The sequence below is a fragment of the Lissotriton helveticus genome, chromosome 4_1 (assembly GCF_964261635.1).
Source record: "Lissotriton helveticus chromosome 4_1, aLisHel1.1, whole genome shotgun sequence".
Lineage (NCBI taxonomy): Eukaryota > Metazoa > Chordata > Amphibia > Caudata > Salamandridae > Lissotriton > Lissotriton helveticus.
The window spans coordinates 1,848,174,308-1,848,198,332 of record NC_136063.1 but is presented as its reverse complement, the minus strand read 5'-3'; the positions used below and the strand labels follow the sequence as shown (position 1 = coordinate 1,848,198,332).

Sequence of the window (24,025 nt, the reverse complement as noted above, 5' to 3'; positions counted from 1 at the left end):
TGTGTATGTATAAATAGCAGACTGGATGCAGCAATGACCGAGTGAATTCAGAGGGGTGGTATGGCCCTTGGTTGTATCCATGACAAAACACACAGAGGAGGTGCATGCCTGAATGGTAGTTTTCAGATCTGTGACATTGTTACTATGAGACTTATTACTGTTAGGTGTGAAACCGATTCCCAGTGCTTTACAACTTTCTGGTTTCACTTGTAGGTATTAGACCATTTGCTGGCTGGCATTGAAGATGTCTGTGGACACTGGGGGCAATACTCATGGAAAGACAAGTAAGAATCCGCCAACAGATAATCTATGTAGGTGAAATGAATGCTTTATGTCATTCTGGGTGACCGAAACTGCACACATTTGAATGGCCCAAATTTTCAGATGATTCTTGGTTTGGTGACTACAACTGTAGTTGAGATTTGAGGTTAGAAATTAAATGTGAGTTAATTGCTTGTAGACTACAACTTGTTTTTATTTTCTCCTGTGTCATTCCTGCATGCGCAGAGCAGAGTATCAGTGAAGGACAAAGGTAGGGTGAGTGAGCAAGGGAATGCAATACATATTTTAGTTTACTTTTTATAGAAAGTTCAGAAAAATGTTTTGCATCTGTACTAAAAATGTACTAATAGGCCAAGAACTGTGAAAATATTGTTAACAAAAATATTTACTTTAGATTTTAAACATCCTAATGACCAGAAGTAAGTGCACATTTATTCTTCCTGCGTATACACTAATACTGAGATTTGGGAAAATATTAATTTTAAATATAACTGCGCCTGTTTGCAAAGTTCGTTTGTAGCACATTTAGTGGTACTACTATAACAACGCTAAAGTACAAAACTATTTTATTCACAAACTTACAAGTGTAGATCTCCATTCTGCCTCTCCTATCGTTTCGAATAGAATGGTTGAGGAGACCAGGGGTGTGCTTGAAAGATGGGGTGTACTAAATGCAAAATAGGTGAGTTTTAGGGAGGAGTAAGAAAGGGTTAAGGAGGTTAGATAGGGGCTTAGGGTGTCCTTGTATACCTGCTTGAAAAGAGTAAGCAGCATATTACTATTCACAAAGTGTACTTCTAAAAATATCAGAGCCAAAAATGAGTCCCAATCATGCATGTCCAAGCACTGGTACTGCAACATTCTCCCATAGAAAACAATTAAGATAAGGACTTAAAATACTACCCCATAGCAAATAATGTTACATGAAATACAAATGTCTAAAACATGTATTTAAAGTTAAAAAACGATCTAAAGATAACTCATATTTTATTAAATGTTAAATATTTGAATAACTTTTTAAATTAAAAAATGAATGTAATATTTTTGTTTGTTAAAATGTAATTAAATTACTTTCAAACAACTCTACAGATCGCATGTAATAATTAGAATACAAACTATCATCTTTTTCATGTTATATATTCATTAGAATTAATACAAATTGTTACAGCACAATTGAATTCATTTAGAATGACATATTTAATTCATTTACATTTTTAAAATTAAATAAATAGTTCTTTGTAAAGATTTTGTACAAAAAGTTGTGAAATAAAATGTTTGTATTTATTACACAATAATATTTGCAAATAGTTATGTATAGAACCAATTGAAATGTAGTTTTAAAAAACATAAAATGAAAAATAAAACATTTTAATCAAATATTTTATCTTTAAATAATATTTGCAAAATATGTATATATATATATATTTTTTTAAAAGACCTTTATTGACCATTTGCAAACAGCACACAGCATCTGGCCTACAACCTCTGGGGCCGGTTGCCATTGTATCTTATGCATTTGCTTACACTGCCTGTATGCCGCCACCCCGGCGGTGCAGCTACGTTGACATGTACATGTGCATGCAGTTCGTGCTCAGCGTGCGGATATTGACAGGTCTAAATTTTTTTATATAACAATAAACAACATTAACATGAAGTTGCCACTTTTGGTCATTCAATCTACTTGAAATGAGTAAAACACCCCCAGTTCGATTTCAATCACCAGGCGTCCCTTTTATGTGTGTAAATCTAAGACCACTCATGGTGTTCATTAACGTTCGCCGCCCTCAGTAGGGTGGTTCTGCAGGACAATCAGCAAATACCTCCCAGTCCTCCACCCCTTCTCTTCCCTTCCCCGTCATCAAACTATGTGTTCCCTAGGGTTTCCTTCCTCCCCTCCCCCATCTTCCTCCCTAGTTGTCCCCGCCCTCTTCATCTGATGTCAATATGCCTTCTTCCTCCAGCGGTTCGCACATGTCCCCCCTGTACACGTTCCACGGGGTCCAGATCTTGTTCCATTTACGTGGGCACGCTCTACTGGTATATACCGTCCGCTCTATGATCATAACCCCATCCATGTTGGAGCACCATTGTGTCAGTGTAGGGGTGTCTGCCGCTCCCCATTTCTGCGCTATGCCGTTCTGCGCTATGCCGCGTTTAGCCATCATCATACCTATCATGGACCACTGTTGTCCGTGTCGTGTAAGGTCATTGGGCCCCCATATGTTGAGCAGGCACTTCCGTGGTTCGGCAATCAGGGATATCCCCAGTGTTTGAGACATAGTACGCATGATTTGTCTCCAGAACTCCTGAATGTTAGGGCACTCCCAAATAGTATGGAACAATGTCCCTTCCTCCCCACATCCGCGAAGACAATACGGAGTTTGTGCCCTTTGTATCCTATGGAGCATCGTCCTCGTGTAGTATACCCTATGTAAGATCTTGAGCTGTATAAGTCGAAACTTTGCCGGAACGCCAGCCTCCTTAGGTGACGCCAATGCCTCATTCCATTCGGACTCATCTAAGTCGCCTAGATATTCCACCCACTTGTCCCTCAGCTTTATTGTTGGATCCGTAAGGTTATTGAGCAGTTTGCGATATGTAAGTGACGTCGCCCTTTCCTGCATAAAATCCGTAAGAAGGCAGTCCTCGAGGGGTGATGCCTCCGGGACTTTCGTGCCACTTGGAATGACCGATAGCAGAGCGTGCCGTACCTGTGTGCATCTAAACAGTTCTGTGGGCCCCAGCTCAAATCTCTGCCGCAATTGGTCAAATGGGATCACCGTGTCTTTTTCCCACAGATCCCCCACTGTAGACAGACCAATGGTGTCCCACAGTGCGAACCCCTTACTACGCCACAGGTTGCCCAGCGCCCGCGTGTCCCACAGCGGAGTAAGTTTTGTAATTTTCCCTTTCCATCCCAGTTTTGCTTGTGATGTATGCCACAATGCTACCGTAAGCTTGGTGGGCCCCGTGAGTGGGCGCATTTTTCGTTGGTCGTAGAGAGGAGCCAGTAAGGTAGCAGTACCCAGCTGGTCTCTGTCTGCCCTGTACGCTGGGTCATCCTGGGGGACATGCAGCCACTGATTGATGGGCTTCAATTGGGCGGCCCAGTAATAGAGTTGGAGGTTTGGCAATGCAATCCCACCATCGTACCACCCCCTATGCAGTTTGGCCTGGGCAATTCTTGCCGGGCGGTTGTTCCACAGGAGGCCGGCTATTGACGCCGACACCCTCCTAAAGTATCGCACGTCTACTGGGTATGGAGTATTCTCTAAACTATACAAGAAGCGGGGCAAGGACATCATCTTGTATAATGCTGCTCTGCCTAGCAATGTCAGCGGTAGCGCCGCCCAGAAATTAACGTCCTGCTTCAAGCGCTCCAACGGCGGTGTGAGGTTCTTCTGGAAGAACTCAGCCGGATCCTTCATCACATGGACGCCTAAGTATTTAAACGAGGTCCCCGCCACTTTCAGAGAACATGCGTCGCCCAGTGTGGGAGTCGAGCCTTGCAACACGTATAGTTCCGACTTACTCCAGTTCAAAGTGTACCCCGATACCTTCCCTTGCTCGTCGCATAACGACAGCAGCGCCGGAATACTCCGTTCCGGTTCCGTCAAATATACCAGCATATCGTCTGCGTACAGAGACAGGCGGTCTTCCCATCCCTCCGACCAGGTAATCCCCTTCAGCAGTGAGGTGGAACGTATCCGATTCGCCAACGGTTCGATTGTGATCGCAAAGAGCAGTGGCGACAGGGGACAACCCTGACGTGTTCCCCGCCTTAGCTGGAATGTTCGAGAAATATGGCCATTTGCCACTACCTGAGCCACAGGCTCTGTGTATAATAGCCTGACCCAGGCCACAAATTTAGGGCCAATTCCCATTTGTACCAGGACCTCGAACAAATACTGCCACTCCACCATGTCCAACGCCATCTTTGCGTCCAGCGCCAGTACAACTGCAGTGTCCGATAGCATGTCTGCTCGAGCAAGCACACTGTGCACCCAGCGCAGGTTGAGGGCAGTGTTTCTGTTTGGCATGAAGCCTGACTGATCGGGGTGTATGAGCTGCGGAAGATGAGCCATCAGCCGGGTGGCAAGGAGTTTAGCCAAGATTTTAACCTCAGCATTGAGAATAGAGATAAGGCGATACGATGTGCACTCTTCCGACTGTTTCCCGGGTTTGGGGATGGCGACGATGGTCGCCGTCCGTTGATCCAACGGAAGTTCGGCCCTATCCAAGCTATCGATGTACATAGCCAACAGCGGTCCACTGAGGCTCTCCGACGCGGTCTGATACCATTCTATCGGGATACCATTTGGCCCTGATGCCTTTCCCGGCTTGATGGCATGTATCGCCTGTCGTATTTCCTCCTCTGTGATGTCCGCCTCTAGCTCCGTCGACGCTTCCGGCGTAAGTGTCTGGTGTGGGATGTGTTCCAGCGCTGTGCGCGCCATCTCTGCTGACACCACCGTTCCTGGCATATATACTCCCTCAAAATACTCAGCTAGGGTCTCCACTATCTCCTCGGGGCTCGTGTGCACCTGGCCCTGCTTGTCACAAATGCGCTGTATTCCTCTGGCACCACCCCCTCTCCTCGCCAGCCAGGCCAGCAGCTTCCCTGCCTTATCCCCTACGTCATATATTCTGTGGGCCGTCTCCGTTATCTGAGTCATTGTCCATTGCTTTACATGTTCCCTATACTGCTGCTGCTTTAAGAGCAGGGCTTGAGATGGTACGGGCGTCGGGCTCGTTTCATGCGTCCTATGTGCTGCATGAAGGGCCAGTTCCAACTCGGACAGCTCACGCTGTCTTTCTTTTTTATGACCCGTTATGGAAGTTACGGCCTGCCCTCTCAGAACCGCCTTATATGCCTCCCACAAATAGCGGGGGACTGTACAGAGTCGGTGTTCTCCGCAAAGTAGTGTGACGTTGACATCTTGAGTGCCTTTCTTACCTTAGGAACCTTAAGATAGGACGCGTGTATTGGGTAGATTCTCCTACGTGATTTCTCTTGTGTAGATAATGTAAGTGTAACCGGGGAGTGATCTGATATGCCCCTAGGTTGCATATCAACAGTGTCCACATATTGTATCCCCTCTCCAAGCGTTAAGAAATAATCGATCCGTGATAGGCTGTTGTGTACCGTGGAGTGGTAAGTGTATTGCCTCGCGGCAGGGTGCGTGTATTGCCATATATCAACTAGCCCCGTTGCGGACAAAAATCTCTGCAGACGTGAAGTGCCCCCCGCCTGTGCCAAGTCCGGGAACCTATCCACTAGGGAGTCTACTGCTGCATTAAAGTCCCCTCCCAGGATTACGTCACCCTCGGGTAGGTCCAATAAGAATTCACCCAGTGCCGGAAACATGACCGAGTGCAGTGCCGGGGGCATATACACTGATACTACATTTAGGAGCCTCCCTTCCCACTGCCCCTGTATCGCTGCGAAGCATCCCTGCGCGTCTATCTTAGTGCTTAGTGTGATGAAATGTGCTGATTTCCTGACTAATATGCCCGTGCCCCTAGAACCTGTGGTAAACTCTGAATGTGCCGCCATTTTGTACCTTTTCTGTCAAGAGCCTTGGTTGTACCCCCTGTGAGATGCGTCTCCTGGAGGAGTACCAGATCCGGTCCCTGCCTTATCACTGCATTCATTACCAGCCCTCTCTTTATCTTATCGCCTAGTCCCCTCACATTCCATGACATGAGGCGGAGAGGCACCACTCGTGATCTCAGCATCCCCTCCTCAGGTGTCTGCATGTGAAGGTCCTGCATTGACTGGCTTATATCTATGACGTTGTGTGTCGGATCTCAGTGCAGGGATGCAACCGGCCAGTGCTCGGTCGAAACCGTCTCTGTAGCCTGTTACGTAGTGTGGCCTTATTCGTGGAACTTCAACAACTTCTAAACAACCCCCCCACCTCCCCCCTCCCTGCCTCCCTGCTTAACGGGCCTTCAACCCCCCGCCTCCCCAACTGAGCAGAGTGCTTAACCCATCCCCTGAACAGTGTACTTGCGCGCTGGGGTGGAATGTCCTCCGGAGCAGGCGAACTCCCTGCCCTCCTTCGAGCTCCCCAGGCCAGTGTCCAAGCGTGACCATTAAGCAGAGTTCTTTAGATTACCACAGAGTGTCTAAACACCGGAGCATTAAGATTCCCCTCCTCCTTCTGCTCCCTGGAGTTCGGGCGTTGGTGATCTACTCACTCCCCCCCTTCCGGACATTTGTGATCCCGTTTGGCTATGGACCTGGTGGTGTCGGGTGCTTGTGTTCGGTGAGATTTTCCTGCCGGCCTCCATCCCTCCAGCCAGTCCTGAGCCATTTCCGGCGTTTCAAAAAACCAGACCTTTTCCTCTGCTACCACCCTAAGACGCGCCGGGAACAGCATCGAATAGGGCAGGTCTTTAGCCCGCAGCGCCCTCTTAACTTCCAGAAAAGTTCTCCTCCTACGTGCCACTTCGGCAGTGTAGTCCGGAAAGAAGGCGATCGTGGAATTTTGGATTTGGATGGCCGGAGAGACTCTCGCTGCCTGTAGAATAGTATCCCGGTCGCGGAAGTTGAAAAGTTTCGCTAGGACTGGTCTCGGGGATGCCCCCGGTTTTGGCGTTCCACCGGGTCCCTATGGGCCCTCTCCACCGAGAAGAAGTGTGAGAGGCCCTTGGGGTTTAGCTGGGTCTTAATCAGGTCTTCCACGTAGAGATCCATTGCCCCTTTACCTTCCGATTCCGGAATACCCAGTATGCGGACGTTGTTTCTCCTCGAGCGCCCTTCCTGATCATCCATCTTCTCTCTGAGGGATTTGTTCTCCGCCGCCATCTTCTCCATTGCCACCTGCAGCTCTGATACATCTTCCACCAGAGATTTCGTGACCACCTCCACTTGCTTCACTCTCTCATTCATTTTCTGAAGGTCTGCTCTGATCAGGGTGACCTCCATAGCCGTAGATCCTACCGTGGTTTGGACCTGCGTCAATGCCCGCATCCGTGGAGTTGCGAGGTTCCACCTGAGGAGGGTTGGTCTTATCGTAGGCGAACTTGTCCAGTTTGGCCTGCGTTGTATTATGTTTGGATCCCCTGCCCGCCATAGTCTTCCTTGGGGCTGCTTCACCCCCTCGTTGCGTGGTTGCCGTGTCCCTAGGATCTTCCTGTGAGTCGCTCTCGTTCCTCTCCGATCGCAGCCTCCGGGTCGTGTGAGGGCCGTTGCTCGCCAGCGCAAGACATGGTGCGAATCGGCACTGCGGGATACGCGCCGTGCTCTCTAGGAACGCGTCTCCCCTTGAGGTAGCAATATGTCGGTGGCTCTCCCGCCAGTCGTTCTCGGGGCCCCTGTGCTTGCGCGTGGGTATGTTCCTTGCAGCGTCTCTGCGGTACTCAGCAGCTGCCTGCCCAGGGCACTAATCACTATCACCCCTTCCGCTACCCTTCCGGGCCCCTCCACGAGGCGATATGCTGCTATATTGCAGGTGGAGCTTACTGTACCGTGGCCTCGGCCTTATCTCGGATGTGGCCTCTGGTCGTTTAGTTCGTTGCCCCCCGCCTGCCGCACTTCTCTTCCCAGGCGTCACAATACCTTCAAGCTCTTCACCTGCGGGACTCCCCCGCCCAACACCGTGTCCCCTGGGATCGAGAGTAGCGGCGGGTCCAGTTAGTGGCCGAACGCGATGTGGGCGCTATGGCCATCTCTAGTGGGCTCAGTGATGTGCCAGACCCTCACCGCCTCAGTCCGCCCCTGCGCCTTTGTACTGGCCTCTCCCTACCACTTCGGTGAGGGTTGGTGCCCCAACGCTGCTGTACTCCTGGGCCTCTTATGCCCCTTGTGCCACTTGCCGCGTGGATCGCGTCCCACTCTCTCCTCACTGGCCGGGTTCCAAGCTTAGTGCCGTCACCAGCCTTCCTACCGGTCTCCGTGTGATGTCGCTCACTCTGGTACTCTCTGGTAGGCAGCCGATGCTGCTACGGCTCTGTCTGTCACCGCGCTGGTTTCCGTTTCGATTTCCGCGCCACTTCCGGCGCCGGCTCCCCGTCTTCTGCTCACTTCCGCCCGGGCTCTCCTGAGGGACAGTCCGCTGCTCGCCGCCTCCTCTAGGCCCCGCCTCGCCGGATTTCAATTGTGCGTTTCCCGGTGTCGGCCGGTTGTCACGTTGTCTCCGCTGGGCACCGCCTGGTCCTGGACCCGTGTCGCCCCTCCGGAGTGTAGTCGGTGACGGATTAGTGTGCCGGATTGGTGTGGGAGATCGCCTCGCTCCTAGAGCCCCTCAGCTAAGCCGCCGCCATGATCGGCTGCTAGCCACGCCCCCAAAATATGTATATTTTTAACATTCAATTTAATTTACAAATATTTATTACAAGTCAAAACAAAAGATTTTAATTTAAGATTTCCTATATGGTTCTATTTTAAGTGACTACTTCAGTTATCTGCTATGGGAGGTTGTTGCTGTATTAGTAGTCGCCCATGTGTGGTGCTGGACTTACTACCCCTCCTTTTTGGCTGCATTAGCTTACACTCATAAGTTTGACTCCACTCCCTGTTTCAGGAGGTGGAGACTTGTAAATATAGACTTTCGAGGAACTATTCACTTATAAATGGCAAATATTCAAAAGTAGTAAATTTATTCAAAAGTGTAAAAGTAAACGTACACATGTAAATTAGTCACAAGTGTAAGTTACCGTTGTGAATTGGCACCACTATTTTGCTCTCTTTCCTGGAACTTTTTTTCTATGAAATGTTTTTCATTCTCTCACTGAATCTGGAAAATGTTAGGCACTGGGGCCCTTTTTATGTCCATTGCGCTGTCACTTAAATGTCTAAATTTTGTAAATGAGAGCAATTGTCCAGCTTTTTCATTTGTTTCATTTTTCTTTTCCTAGAAAATATTTGCTTGCAAAGACTCCGATAAAATTTTATGTTATCAATTTTTCTGCCTAACTTAGGGTTTCATACACAGATGGTTGAAAAGGAAATCAAAGGCAAACAAATTCATGAATGGATACTGGGACCAATAGTGATATGTATATAATGGCAGTGTTACACCTTGTGAGGGACTGTGATTTTCTGCAGAGAACAACAAAACACTGCAGCTTGATATAGTAGAAGAGTCATGTTCTTCATGGAGCAATCAAAAGCTGAGCAAAGGTTATTGCTCAAATAAGTTGGGAATGCAAAAAGACAGCCAATTCGGAACCAGGGTTGAGAGGTAGCATGCAAGAAAATGTAGCCAAGTCAGTACAGGAGTATGTAAACAATTTGCAGCAAATAGTATAAAAAATATAGTGGCACTGGAAATATCGGCACCACTAATATAGCACGTTATAATCATGGGAACAGTTTCTGATTCAAGGATATTATGGTGAGGACAATGCTGATCAGCAGACATCAGGCCATGATGTATAAAAAAACAGTTGGAAGGAGGGATGACCATGTCCTCATCCGCTACAACCTGCTTACCTCCCACCAATGTGAACTGCATCCTCAAAGCCACCTGATGCAAGTGGAACAGGATCCCTGAAGAAACTTGAATCCCAAAATACTCACCCGACTCCACTGCAAGAAACTCAAATGCTGATAGAGGCACACCCACAACGAAAATTGCAAAATTACCTATAGTTTAGTCCACGGATTCTACCATCAGCAACTCCACTCCACCAAACAATTAGAAATGACTGAAGAAATCGAAATCATCTCACACAATGCAAAAGATGTGAAGGACTTCACCATCCCACCAGCTTCATGGTGATGACCTCAGCACAAGACCTCTGTTCCCAACTCTCCCACTACTTCATCGACAAAATCAACACCTTCGCTCACCTGGACCCATCCACTAACAATGCCTTACAACAGGACGAGTTAAACACCCCAGGCACTGCAATGACCTCCTGGCCCACCATAATCATGATAGAAACTGCGTGGATAATGCTCTCCATTCACTCAGGATCGCCACCGAATCACTGCCCACACTGCATCCTCACTAAAGGACTTTACCTCATCTGTACCACACTTGTTCCTGCACTCAGTGGCTCCTGCCCACAGCCACCTTCTGAAGAAACCTTCATTAGACCAAAGACTTTAGCAAACTACCAACCGATCTAATAGCTTCCATACACACCCTATGCTGGCATCACAGCTCAGAACTATTGCAACCAGAAAAGAAAAGTCAGTAATAAAGTGTAGCAATTGCGACAGCAACTCCACCACACTACTGGACAACCTCGCCAACCTCGGCCTCAAACAGCTCATCACAACACCCACCCATTCTTCCGGACACATGCTAGACCCCATTTTCTCTGCCAGCAGCCACGTCTCCATCAGCCACACCACCGAACTCCACTGGAACGACCTCCACTGCATCCACTTCTCCTTCATGAAAACCACCACACACAACCACCAGCAAAGAATCCCCTACCGCAGCTGGAACAAGGTCACCGGAGACCATCTAACCACCACCCTCGCCCGAACCCCACCAGCCGACCACACCAACACCGACACAGTCTCCCACAACCTCAGGCAATGGATCAACAAATGCGCCAACACTCTCGTCCCGATCAAGAAACCCTCAAACAGATGCACCGGCAGAAGAGCCATCTGGTTCACTGCCGATCTCCAGACATCCAAACAGACCTGCAGAAGACTAGAGAAGAAATGGCACTACGAGCAAACACCAGACAACTAGGCAGCCCTCAAGAACGCCAGCCGCAGACACCACCAACTCATCCGATCGGCCAAAAGGACCTCCTTTAAGGAACGCATCATCAACAACAACGTGCACAACAGCAAAGAGCTCTTCAACATCGCGAAGGAATTCACCATCCCCAGCTTGCAGCTACAACGACATCCCGCTGTCACAAGACTTCTGCAACTCACTAGTAACCTTCTTCCACCGAGATCACAGACACCCATGACAGCTTCGACTCCCAGACCCCTCCTACAATCGCTGACACCCCAGACCCACCGCCCCCCAGTCACTTTGGCTGCCTGAATTCCTGGAACAACATAAACAACAAAGACACCATCAAGACCATTAACACCATCCACTCCGGCTTACCATCAGACCCCGGCCCCCACCACATGTTCAACAAAGCAAGCTCCATCATCGCACCCCTACTCCGTAAGATCTCCAACAGCTCATTTGAGACCGCCACTTCCCAGAAAGCCGAAAACACGCAGAGATCAACGCCCTGCTCAAGAAATGCAAGGCAGACCCAAAGGACCTCAAGAACTTCCAGCCCATCTCCCTGCTCCCGTTCCCGGCGAAAGTTATCGAGAAGATAGTCAACAGACAACTGACCCAATTCCTTGAAGAAAACAACACCTTAGACCCGTCCAAATCCAGATTCCGCAGCAACCACCTCACCAAAACTGCCTTCATCGCCACCACCGACGACATCAGGGCCCTGCTGGACAATAGCAAAACCGCGGCCTCCATCCTCCCGGACCTGTCGGCCACCTTCGACACCGTCTGCTACCACACCCTTCGCACACGCCTCTACAACGCAGGTATCCGTGACAAAGCCCTGGACAGGATCACCTCCTTCTTCCCTGACAGAACCCAGAGAGTCCGCCTCCCTCCATACCAATCCGAAGCCACCAAGATCACCTGCGAAGTACCCCAAGGATCATCCCTCAGCCCAACCCTCTTCAACGTCTACATGCCACCACTCGCCAACATCGTCCGATCGCACAACCTCAACATAGTCTCAGATGCAGATGACAATCAACTGATCCTCTCCCTCACCAAAGACCCCGCCACTGCAAAAACCAACTTTCACGAAGGGATGAAGCCCGTCGCAGAGTGGGTGAAGAACAGCCACCTGAAACTGAACTCGGACAAGACAGAGGTCCTCATCCTCGGCTCCACCCCCTCTGCCTGGGATGACTACTGGTGGCCGGCCTCGCTGGGAACTGCTCCGACCACGCACGCAACCTAGGGTTCATCCTGGGCTCCTCTCTGTCAATGACCCAACAAGTCAACGCCGTCTCTTCCTCCTGCTTTAACACACTCCGCATGTTTTGCAAGATCTACAGATGGATCCCCACCAGATCCAGAAGAACGCTTACCCAGGCCCTCGTCACCAGCAAGCTGAACTACGGCAACGCCCTCTATGAGGGAACCACGGGCAAACTCCAGAAGAGACTACAATGCATACAGAACGCCTCTGCATGCCTCATCCTCAACATCCCCCGCCACAGCCACATCACCGCTCACCTGTAGGACCTGCACTGGCTCCCGTCAACAAGAGGATCACCTTCAAGCTCCTCACCCACGCTCACAAGGCACTCCACAACACCGAACCAGCATACCTCAATGATCGACTTGACTTCTACACCCTGAATCGCCAGCTCTGCTCCGCCGACCTCGCCCTCGCCACCGTCCCACGCATCCGCAGAGCGATCGGGGCAGCAAATCATTCTCCCACCTCGCTGCCAAGCCATGGAACATCCTCCCCACCCACCTACAGCAGACCCAGGGCCTGCTGACCTTCAGAAGACTCCTCAAGACCTGGCTGTTCAATCAGTAGCTGCTCCCTCTCCCCTCAGCGCCTTGAGACCCTCATGGGTGAGTAGCGCACTTTACAAGTGATTGATTGATATTAGTGTACAGAACATTTGTGCACATGCCTATCAAAGTCTGAAAGGGTTTAATAACAGAGAGAAATTGATTAATTATCTGTAAAACACAGATTCTGCTGACTAGGGAGTCACCAAGTAAACCATGTTGAAGTTAGTTTAGCAATCGAAGGCATGGAACACATTTGCAGAGTTCTTTTTTTTTTTTTTTTTTTTTTTTTTTGTTTAATAAAGTTTTATTAAGCATAAGAAAAATGATACATTATAATATCACAACATAAGATAACGCAAAGTCAATAGGAGGTAATCATGAAGGACAATTTTTGAGATATAGGAAAATAAAAAAGGTAAAGTAAAACCATGTAATTGAAGAAAACCTTATAGAGAGGAAAAAAGAAAAAGAAGGAACGAGAAAAATAGGAGGAGAGAAAGAGAAAGGGGGGAAAGGGGGTTAAGGGGGGGGAGAAGAGGATAAGAAGGTGGAGAAAGGTAGCCAGGTAAGATCAGACTTAATTTTTAGGGTGACAGACGTAGAAGAAGCAATAGCAATTCTATGCTCATCACACACAAATTCCACCAAGTCTGCACAGACAATTTAGAGTTATCCTTCCAGCAAGACAAGATTACTTTGTAAGCAGTTGCAATGAATAAGTCAAACAATTTTGCATTATAAGAATGTAAGTCCAAAACATCAGATAGAGAACCTAGAAAAATATGCACCGATGAAAACGGTTCAGAAAAACGAAAATTTGCAGAGTTCTATACAAAGTCTTCCTATCAGTATCACATTCCTTAAATAAAGGTGTCTGAGATTACGAGAAAGAAAGATGATGACTTTTAGAAACCTACGAGACTGTAATCTTTTTTGGTGAGTAAGATGAGCATTTTTCAGTAGCAAAAATGTGAATGAAAGCCTCTAAAAGTCATATCCATTTCAGAGGTCAAACATCAACACTGCATTTAACAATGCATCTCTACTAGCAATTAAAGCAGCTGTATCACTGGATGTTTGCTATGGCTTTGACTAACAAGCCATCTTTTCATTTAGTTGTCATAATAATGACTAACAAATTATCAACATTAGTCCAGCTAGCTTTCAATAACATTAAAAAACAGATTATGATTCTTAACTGAAGGGTTGAGGGTTGTGACCTATGCAAGGGAAAGGGGATTTATTTTTCACAATGTCACTTGTGGACCAGGTACATAAACAACTGTTGCTCCCTAGCCCGGGAGCTTGGTACATTCGCAACTGTAGAAAGGTCTCCAGTTGGATGCCAGAAATATCATCAGGGATGTACTGTCCACCTTGCCAGCCAGAGGAATTTGTTGATTGTTTCAGAGCCCTCTCTCAAGCTCCCTCACTTTTCCTCCTACAGTCATTCATAGACTAGCTTAAATAATGGTCAAACTACATGCCTCACTACTCCAATGTAATGCTTTGGGGTCATGGGGTACTGTACAAGATTGCATTGGTGGCAGCAAGTGCTGGCAAGTTAGGTGTCATTGTGTCCATCACTGTTCTTAGCCTCACCCCAGTTATACTGTCACTTGTTGCAGTCTCCACGCTCACTATGCTCACCTATGCTGAATTTGCCTGTGACTCTTCTGCCAGGACACTGACTGACAATCCTCTTTCCCCAGGCTTGCTATGTTGTGCACCCCAGCATATTTTGCTGAATTGGGAAAGCTCAGAATCTAATATATCATTCTCTTTTTCTTCTACCTGTTCTGAGTTCTTACTAATGATTTGAGAAAACATATATTTGGGTTGCAAGCACTAACCCTCTCCTGCAAGTGACTAATTTGGTATCTCAGGGCCTGGTTTAAAGTTTAGCGGGCTGGTTACTCCATCACAAATATGACATATCTTATCTTCCTTATAAAAAATGGCATATGAAACAAAGCACTTGTAATAAGGCGGATGGGTATCTGTCACGATTGGGATGGTGTAACACATCTTACAAACGTAACTCAGGTCCCCAGTTTTTTGTGTTGCCTTTCACTCCCCACAATTGAGATTTCTACTTTTGATTTGTGGCTTTTTCGTACCAATTTAGGAAGGCCTCCCACTGTTCTTGGTTGGGTTTATACTAAAGATCTGTGAATCCCTTCTTAAGGTTATTCAAGTGTTCATTGTCAAAGGAAACGTTTTCTGGAAGGGTCTCTAATGAGAGTTTTAGCAGCCCTTGTCACCCAACCTTCTCACCCTTTTAGAGATTACTGCACTATGCAATGGATTACACACACACACACACCTCTATCTCCTGATATCCTGGAACTCCCAAGTACCTATCTAAAACTGGTTTATGCAGTCATCACCTGACCAGATAACATTTTTAAGTTCAGTACAAATCTCTACAAACAGTCAGACTTCACAATACAGACATTTCAAGGCATGCTGGTGTGGTGTGATTTAATGGGGAGTCGAGCACCGGGCTCTGTTCCACCCAAGTCAAACCCACTCCACCACACCTACCGCAGAATTCTCCCTATCCCTTGTGTGGCACCAGGGGTTGTCATGTAGAGATTGGTGCTGCTCTGCTACCCATATCCGATCAAGCATTGACACTTCCTGATACCAATGCACAAGGACCAGGAGGAAAATGTTTACAAGCTAATCAAATTCTGAGAGAGTTTATTGACTTAACATAAAAAAAAATCATTATCCGTGATTATCAGATGGGGCTGACTTAACGGACATCCCATCAAACCCTATCAATTAAATTCAGAATGCAAAGGCTATGAACATACATAAAGCACTCTTCACAAATACTTTTAATGAAGAGTTTATGACTATATTAAATTAAGGCATCACACAGGTGTCAGGGTCAGAGATCATGACGAAAGGAAGAAAACAAATTTCCAATAGTAATTAGAATGTAAACTTTTCCAGCTGAACATACTGATATTCATTACTTTCCTTAGGAGCTAAGATGTGAAACAGAGGGTCTAAACATCCTATACAGAGGATGTATGATAGTACAACACGATCATTTTGATCGCAGTACTTTACATCGCGGATTTTACAACGCAAGTCGTTACAACAACTTGCGTTGGAGGGCGCGGATTGAGGATTATTATAATTTTCTATTCCAACTCCATCCCACGTAACAGTAGGGAAGGTGTTGGAATAGAAAATCACAATATTCCTTAACCAACAGCGCCATCCAGCGCAAGTCCTAGTAATGACTTGCGTTGTAATGGCAGCGTGGTAACGGTCGTGCGGTGTAAACACCGCGTTGTAAACGACGTTTACCCTATACAGACACTTAGTTTTGGAATTCTTTGCATGATCAAGAAAACATGGCTCCAGCAGCTATGCTAAGGCAATAAGTGCATACTATGGTCAGGAATGAGTTTAACAAATATTTTAAAGTCCTTCTAGATGACATTTCCCCATTAATAGAATATCATCTCTAAACACAGAATCCTGACTGGGAGACTAGAAGCCTGTTGTGACTTTCCGTATATATTTTATGATGCTGATTGCTTGCCTGCAAATACTGAGAACTGGGACATCACTTCGAGTTTAAATGAAGTACCTTTGGCCTTCTCCTGTAGGCAATGTTTGCATGGCTGGCAATGCTAGGAAGTTTCAGGTGGTTAATGATAGTGTAGTATATGGAGGAGATACCATATGTTCCTTCAAGCAATTATTGTTACAACCTATCTAGAATTTCCTTCAAGCAATCACTCATGCATGCACCCTCATCTTCTGTTTCCCCATCAGTGCCACACGGTGGCTTGTGTGCATTAGATTTGGTTCCATAGGAGATGATGTTAAGGCTAGGTTATGCAATCAACGGATATGGGGTAAAACTGAGTGGCAGTGGGTTAACACTCAGATGAGGGCATCAGTCTCTCTACCCACATGTATGTTGTGGAATTTGGGGCAGTGTGGGACTACAACGGTCAGAAGAGGTAATTTGTCCCATCTGTGCTTCATTTATGCTTATCTACCCCTCAGCTGCACTAACTAGACCCATGCCCTCCTCCGTGTGTCTACCCAGCTTTACACAGCCAGTACAAGACTATGACTGCACCAAAACATATCTTACCTCTCTGGTATGGCCACAGTAGATTACAATTGAAAAATAAAGTTGATCCAAGATATGGAGATCTCCTAGGTACATATTTAGTGAGATTTACTGCCGCTTCATTTTTTAAACCAGACTTTATTGGGGTTTTATATAGTTACTTCTACAGCATCAAATGTTTGATTTACTGTTGCTAAATGCTGCAGAACACACAGACAGACACGTTACCTCAGGTCGCTGGAGACAGTAGGCAACACCCTCCAGATTACGGTTCAATGAGCCCAGATGGCTCTTCTTGGTGCAGGAGCTCAAAGCTAGAGATGTCAATTGAAAGCACTCAAACACATATTATGATGTATTGATAAGTGTTGTAGCAGCAGAAGACTCACACTTCCAGGGCTATCTACATTCCATTGTAGCGCTGACTGGGTTACTCTGAGATGGATTCCACAAGGTGCTCCAGCAGGTGCTACCATTGCTTGTGAAGGTTACATACTCCGTTGACTCTGCCCCAGAGCGTTTCAGGTTGCATCACAAAATATTGCTGAAGCCTATTACATAAAGATTAACATATCTAAAAGTAAAGTTGTGTGTTTCCATGGAAGGAAAAAGCTGAAATATGGACATTTTGTATGGTCTTTGAGTGATGAAATATTAGAAATTTAGGGAATCATACATTTTCCTGGGGATGATAGTGTGTGGGAATTTAAGTGAAAAGGCCCACATGGAAAACAATAAGACAAAATCCAACTCTAAGACTACATTTATGGGTGTCCTTTATATGGCCACTGGGAGAAACACTTTGCACTTTTATTGGAGGTCTATCAAACTAATATCCTTGCCTCTTTATTATATGCTAAGGAATCGATTGATGTCGCAAATTCTTTTTTTTTTTAAATATAATGGAAGGCTTTGCCATCAGTTAATCCAGCTTTCTCGGTTGCGGCTTTAAGGTTAGAATTTGGGTTCAGAAGTGCTTTTTTGCAGGGTCTCTCAGGGGTTGTGCGCCGGGCCATGTGCCTAGCAAAGAGTTATCATGGTTCATTAAGGTTTTGTATAAGAAAACAAATTGTAAATGGCTCAAAAGAAAACTCATTATTTATAGAAATGTTCTAGCTGTAGCAGATTTGCTTCAATTAGATCCCACTTTGATCTTCACTCTGACAGCAATTAAAAGTTGGTCTAAAACAAGCCACATGGTCTTTCGTCTGGATTGGGGATCTGACAACAAAAAAGGTGCTTGCATCCCGCTATTGATTCTTGTTTAATAAATGAAGCACAGGCCTATATTTTTGGGAACCTGGAGTGAGACGCTTTTGGATATGTTTGAGGTATGTTATGCTCCCACTAAATCCCCTGTTGGCAACATGGTGTGGCTCTTTAATTTGGGCCAAAATAGTCTTCAAGATCCTAACCATGTCTTATTTCTTTACCCTGCTCTTTTATTATGTTGGCGGAATTGGCTAAGGCTTATATGTTTGCAGTTGTCTATTCTCCGCCCCAGCAGTATTGTAGTCGCTTTATGTAACCCCGAGTGAAATGATTTGTAACAGAATTTTCAACTTTTTAAAGTGTTTTTTAAAGCTATATTAATGATGTCTTAGTCTGTATTGTATTGAGGCTGTTATTGACTCTTAAGAGGGAATCTTGCCTTTTTATGTATTATATATCTGGATCTTGTTGTTGTATATGTGTTGCATTATATATTTTTTTACATATCTTGTATGAACGGCACAAAAGTAACTTTATGTACTTTTTGGTACAATAGCTTGCTGCTATTTGGGAAACTGTTTAGAATGTTGTATATTCTGATTGTGGGATCTATTGCCATGGCTGTTCCATTGTAATCTGTGCACAATATGGAACTCAATTTGTTTGAATGTATATTTTTTGAGATTTTATGTGCACTACCTCGGAGTTCCATAACATAAATAAAAATAAACTTGAAGGTCAAGGCTACCATCTTACTGCACATTATAAAACATCAACAGACTGAGAAAAGGAAAATGATAAAATAAAAAAAAAAACAAGCAATTCAGTTTGGAATGTTCCAAATGGAGCTGGATGAAGACTGTTACACATACAGTAGTTCCCTGTACCTTAACCCAACTCCTGGGTCACACAGCTATGCACACCAAGGGCCCCATTAGCATGGCGGGCGGATGCTCCAAGTGTCTAAAATAATCTTGATACCTCTCAGCTACCATCATCTTCTTAGTTGCTTCAGTCTTGTGTCCCTGACCCACAATTTTGAAAGAGGAATGCTCCAAAATCCCATTCTGAGGATAATCTTCCCTCCCTATCCTTGCCTCTGTGTGACTTTCCTTTTCACTCACAGCTACTGCCTCATGTTTTGTATAAGGAGCAAACAAAAGATATGACTAGTGAGGGGCCATAGCAAAGGATATGTATGTACTTTTGGAGTATGCAGCTGAGCTTGGGCCTAATATATTTTATTCACATATCTACAAACAGCTTCAAAAGAAGCAGTAAATAGCTTCATAACAACATTTAAACTGTACATAGAAATGATGAGAAAGTATAAATCACTAACACACATTTATTTAATCACTATTATATAAAACCTAAGATTTTTCCACTATTTCTTTTGAAAAACTGTGGAAATAGAGATTTTGTTCTCAGGTGAATGAATTAACGCATTTATTGAGCACATGGCTACTCAAGTGAGTGTCCCGGCACTAAAAGATCTCTGTCTATCTTCCCGCTACCTTTTAGTTGCAGAAGAGCCAGGTTTCCAGCTGTTTTCTAACAACCGCCTGGCCGATTATAGATCTGAGAGTCAAAGGGAGCAGGTTCCAGACCTGGGCTCCCAGAACCTTAAAGGATCTTCCCCCAGAGTAGACCCAGCGTATCCTTGCGACTGAGGCGATCTGGATGGTGTGTGATGGGTCACCCGCTTCCTGAGATAGCCTGCACCTATGCCTTGTACGGTTTTTAAAAACAACACTAGCACCTTGAACTTTATACTCTTTCTCACAGGAAACCAGTGTAGAGCCCTAAGGTGTGGGGACATATGTGTCCTGGGATTAGGCATAAGCACCAATCTCCAGTGGCATAGCAAGGTCAGGTGGTACCTGGTGTGGAAAATTTCTTGTCACCCCCAGCTTGACAAAATGGCAAAATATGTGTTTAAAACACATATTTTGCCATTTTGTCACCCCCCTCAGTGATGACATCCGGGGTAGCCCGCACCCACCGCACCCCCCTTCCTACGCCAGTGTCAATCTCACCGCTGCATTTTGGACTAGCTGCAAGTGGTTGAGAAGATACTCAGGAGCAACCAGGTACAGAACATTCGCATAATCAAGTCGGGAGGTGACCAACGCCTGAACCACAGCTTTCCTCGTATTTAGAGATAGGAGGGGATAGGAATCTCTTCAGCACACGCAAAAGACCAAAGCAGGTACCAGCTACAGATTGGATGTGCGATCTCATTGAGAGGGAGCTACAGATAGAGAGGTCAAGATCTTTGATTGTGATTTGAGCGGAAATTACATTTCAATTGGTTCCTCAACAGCCAATTGAACACCCTGGTGAGGCATTGTTAGACCTGGCATCTTTGGCGTGGTTTCCCCTATCTTTTTGCCTCTGCCTCCTGTATTTTTGACGCTGTCCTGGATTTTGTTTTTGCTGGTTTAGGTGCTTTGGGCACTTTGCCACTGCTGATCAGTGTCAAAGTGCAAGTGCTCCCTGTGTAAATTATGATTGTAATTGGTTATCCGAGATTGGCATAATTATATCACCAAGAAATCCTTAGTAAAGTGCACTGAGTGTGCCAGGGCTGGTGATACAAATACTACTAGTGGCCCTGCAGCACTGATTGTGCCACCCACATGAGTAGCCCTAAAATGGTGTCTCAGGCCTGCCACCGCAGTGCCTGTGTGCAGTCTGTGAACTGCCATTTCCACCTGGTCAGTGTCCCCACTGACCAGGCCTAACCCTTCCCTTTCTAAGCACATTGGTCACCCCTATGGAAGGCCCAAGGTACCCCCTTGGGCAGGTTGCAGTGTATGTGAAAAGTAGAGCATGTACTAGTGCAGGTGACATGCTCTGGTAGTGAATGACAGCCATTTTCGTTTTTCACTATTGTAAGGCTACCTTGCCCATAGGCTATCATGGGGAATGCTGGCTTGAGTGGCTACAAACATATCTTCCCATAGGAGCAAGGTAGAGCATACAAGTCTGGTATCCCTGAACTCAGAATTTAATAACACATCTTTTAGGAAAGGTGGTTTTTAAATCCTGTGTTTGAGAACAGCACTTTTAGAAAGTGGCTGTTCTCTTGTCTGACCTTTCTGTGTGCCTTGGCCTGTTTGTGAATTGACTGTCTGGTTTGAGCGTGACAGGGGCTGGGGAGCCCCCAGGAGGCTGGATGAGTCAGCCCTAGGCTGAATGATTGCATCTGCATCTTGGAGTGGTGGGAGGGGATAGCACCTGGGCCTGAATAGGGCTGGGCCTGCCTTCCACCATGCTGGCTCCACCTCCTGCTGGGCGGCTGACGACCCTGCCCCTCTCTCTGAAATGAAAGGAGAAGCCAGGAAAACAAAGTGCTAAAGGAACACCCAGAACTGGTTCAGACCGGGCTCAGAGCCCTCCTGCACAAAGGGAACAAAGACGTTTAGGGGTATAAGTACAGGACCCCTGACTACAGAAAATTAGATCATCCTCGAATCAAGAAGGAACCTCTGCTAAGGAGAAAGCTTGAAGACTGAAGAAGGAAGACTGTCCTGCAGTTGCATTGCTGCCAAGGAGAGGGGAAGGACGTTGCTTTGTGCTGTGTACCCTTGCTTGAAGGAATCTCCAAGGGCCTGAAGAAGAGCTGGCTCCCTGTTAAGAAGTCCCAGGAACAAAAGAACTTCACCACCAGCTTCCCTGAACTCTGCTGAGGGAGTTCTGTCCTTCCTAGAGTGCTTGGGCCAGTTGTGGAGCCTCTGGAAGTTGTACCTGTGTTGGGATGCTGGAAACCAAGATTTTAAGGACTTTCTGCAAGTTTTAACGCATCGCTCGCTTGCAGAGCGCATCCCCGTCAGTGCGAGAAAATTCCCGCCACTACGAAGGCCGAGATTGTCGCAGCGCCTGTTGCCGCTGCCAGAGTCGTTGCATCCTTCGTTTGTGGGACGCACCAGTCCAGTGCGGGAAGATTACCATCGCTGCGAGGATCGCCGAAGAGCCTGTCGTCACTGGGTGAGATCGTCGCACTGCTTGCTTGCGGACCGCATCACGTCGTGGCGAGAGTCGTCGCAGAGCCATCACATCTAGGGGCCGCGAAAGGAGTAGATCGCCGATGAGCTACGCATCGTCGCTGCACCAGAGATTGTCGCTGCCCCGAAGATTGTCGCATCGTGCCTTTTGCGAGCCGCTTCCACCGAAACCTGTGCACCGGAATCCACGCACGGTATTGCATCCCTCACCATACAGACCGGCGTCACTGTAACAAGCCCGCTACTTCCGGCGGGGTTGTCGCATCACCTCCCCAGAGTCTCAGGAGTGACGCATCGCTTTCTTTTCACCGCTACAGCTTTCACTTGGAACTTTTGTCGCATCTAAAGGTACTGTTGGCTAAAACGTGACGCAACTGTGGATTATGTTAACGCAACCTAAAGAACTCATTTGAAACCATATTCTTGAATTGTGTATGTTGGATTTTTGTCGTTTTGGTCTTGTGTAGTTTAGATTAAAATACCTTTATTTTTGTAAACTATTGTGGAGTTAGTTTGTGGTGTTTTCACTGTGTTACTGTGAGTGTTGGTACAAATACTTTGCACATTGCCTTTGATAAGCCTGACTGCTCGTGCCAAGCTACCAAGGGGGTGAGCAGGGGTTATCTAAAGAGTGTATCCTCTTACCCTGACAGGAAGCAAGGGTCCCTATTTGGACAGTGGTACCTACCTCTGCCAACTAGAGAACCCAGTTCTAACAGGCATGATCTAATCTTCCCACCCTCAAAATCTGCACCTTTTTCACAGGTAAAAAGCAGCTGGGTATCATCGGTGTATGAGATTATTTCAGTCCTGCATGCTTCAGCCAATGATACTAGTGGGGACATATACAAATTTAAAAGTGTGGGGCTCAGTACAGAGCCCTGTCGGACCTCTACTTTCAATTTGGGAATGGTTGCTGTAAAGGGTGGGGTCCAAACATCCTAACTTCGGTCCTCGAGAAAAGAGGTCAGCCACTTTAACGCATAGCCCTCAATACTTAGCTTCTTAATCCTTTCTAGGAGCCTGGTGTGTGGGACTGTGTCAAAGGCCACTGACAGGTCTAACAGTACAGGAATAGCTCTGCCCCCTTGATCCAACTTCTCATTGACATGATCTGTAACCTCTAGCAATGCTATTTCTGTGCTATAATTAGCCCTGAAACCTGACACACTAGTATGTAGAAAGCAGTTTTTTTCACATACTCGAATATGACTGTGTATACATAATTTTCCAATACCTTAGAGAAGGCCGGAAGTAAAGATATGGACCTGTTGTTGGCTAGTGCCTTAGGGTCCTCCGAAGGTTTCTTTACTAGCGTAAGGATTTTTGCGTATTCCCAAGTGGTTTAATCATAACTGCACAGCGGCCTTATCAAAGCTGAAATCCGTTCTCAAAAATAATCCACGTGATGCGGCTCAGATCCAGCTGCTCAGGCGCCAATACACAAGGGAAAGAAAGCTGCGAACTGCACAACTAAAGCAAAAGCTATGGGATGATCTCCACCATGGTGCAGTCTCACAAAACAGTGAGCTTTTCTGGCGCACGGTCAGAACCCCATACCTCACAGACAGAGAGACCCCAAAAATAGAAGTCGCTATCGACGAAACCACCTGGGTCTCCCACTTTGAGGAAATTTTTAAGAATACCCATCCAACAGAATCCCCTCTCCCCAAGGTAAATTACCCTATCCTGGTCCCTTTTGATATATCAGACCTTATAGACGCTCTGCAGAGTAGCAAAACAGGCAAGGCACCAGGACCCGACGGGGTCCCGGTGGACCTTTTTAAAAGTAATCAAGATCTCTGAGCCCCCATTTTAACTAGAGTATGTACAGCAGCAGCAAGTGAGGGAATCCTAACATCCTGGACAAAATCAATAATGGTCCCCATTTTTAAAAAGGGGGACCGACAAGATGCAAAATG

At 46.4% G+C, this 24,025-nt stretch overlaps 1 protein-coding gene across 1 annotated transcript in view; it reads left to right on the top strand.

Annotated features, from left to right (window-relative positions):
* LOC144827705 (sodium/hydrogen exchanger 2-like) overlaps positions 1 to 24,025 on the top strand; it is a 621,902-nt gene that overhangs the window by 432,934 nt on the left and 164,943 nt on the right. Inside the window, exon 7 of the mRNA XM_078685917.1 lies at positions 214 to 284. Coding sequence (XP_078542043.1) covers positions 214 to 284 — 71 coding nt within the window. The remainder of the gene's footprint in view (positions 1 to 213; positions 285 to 24,025) is intronic.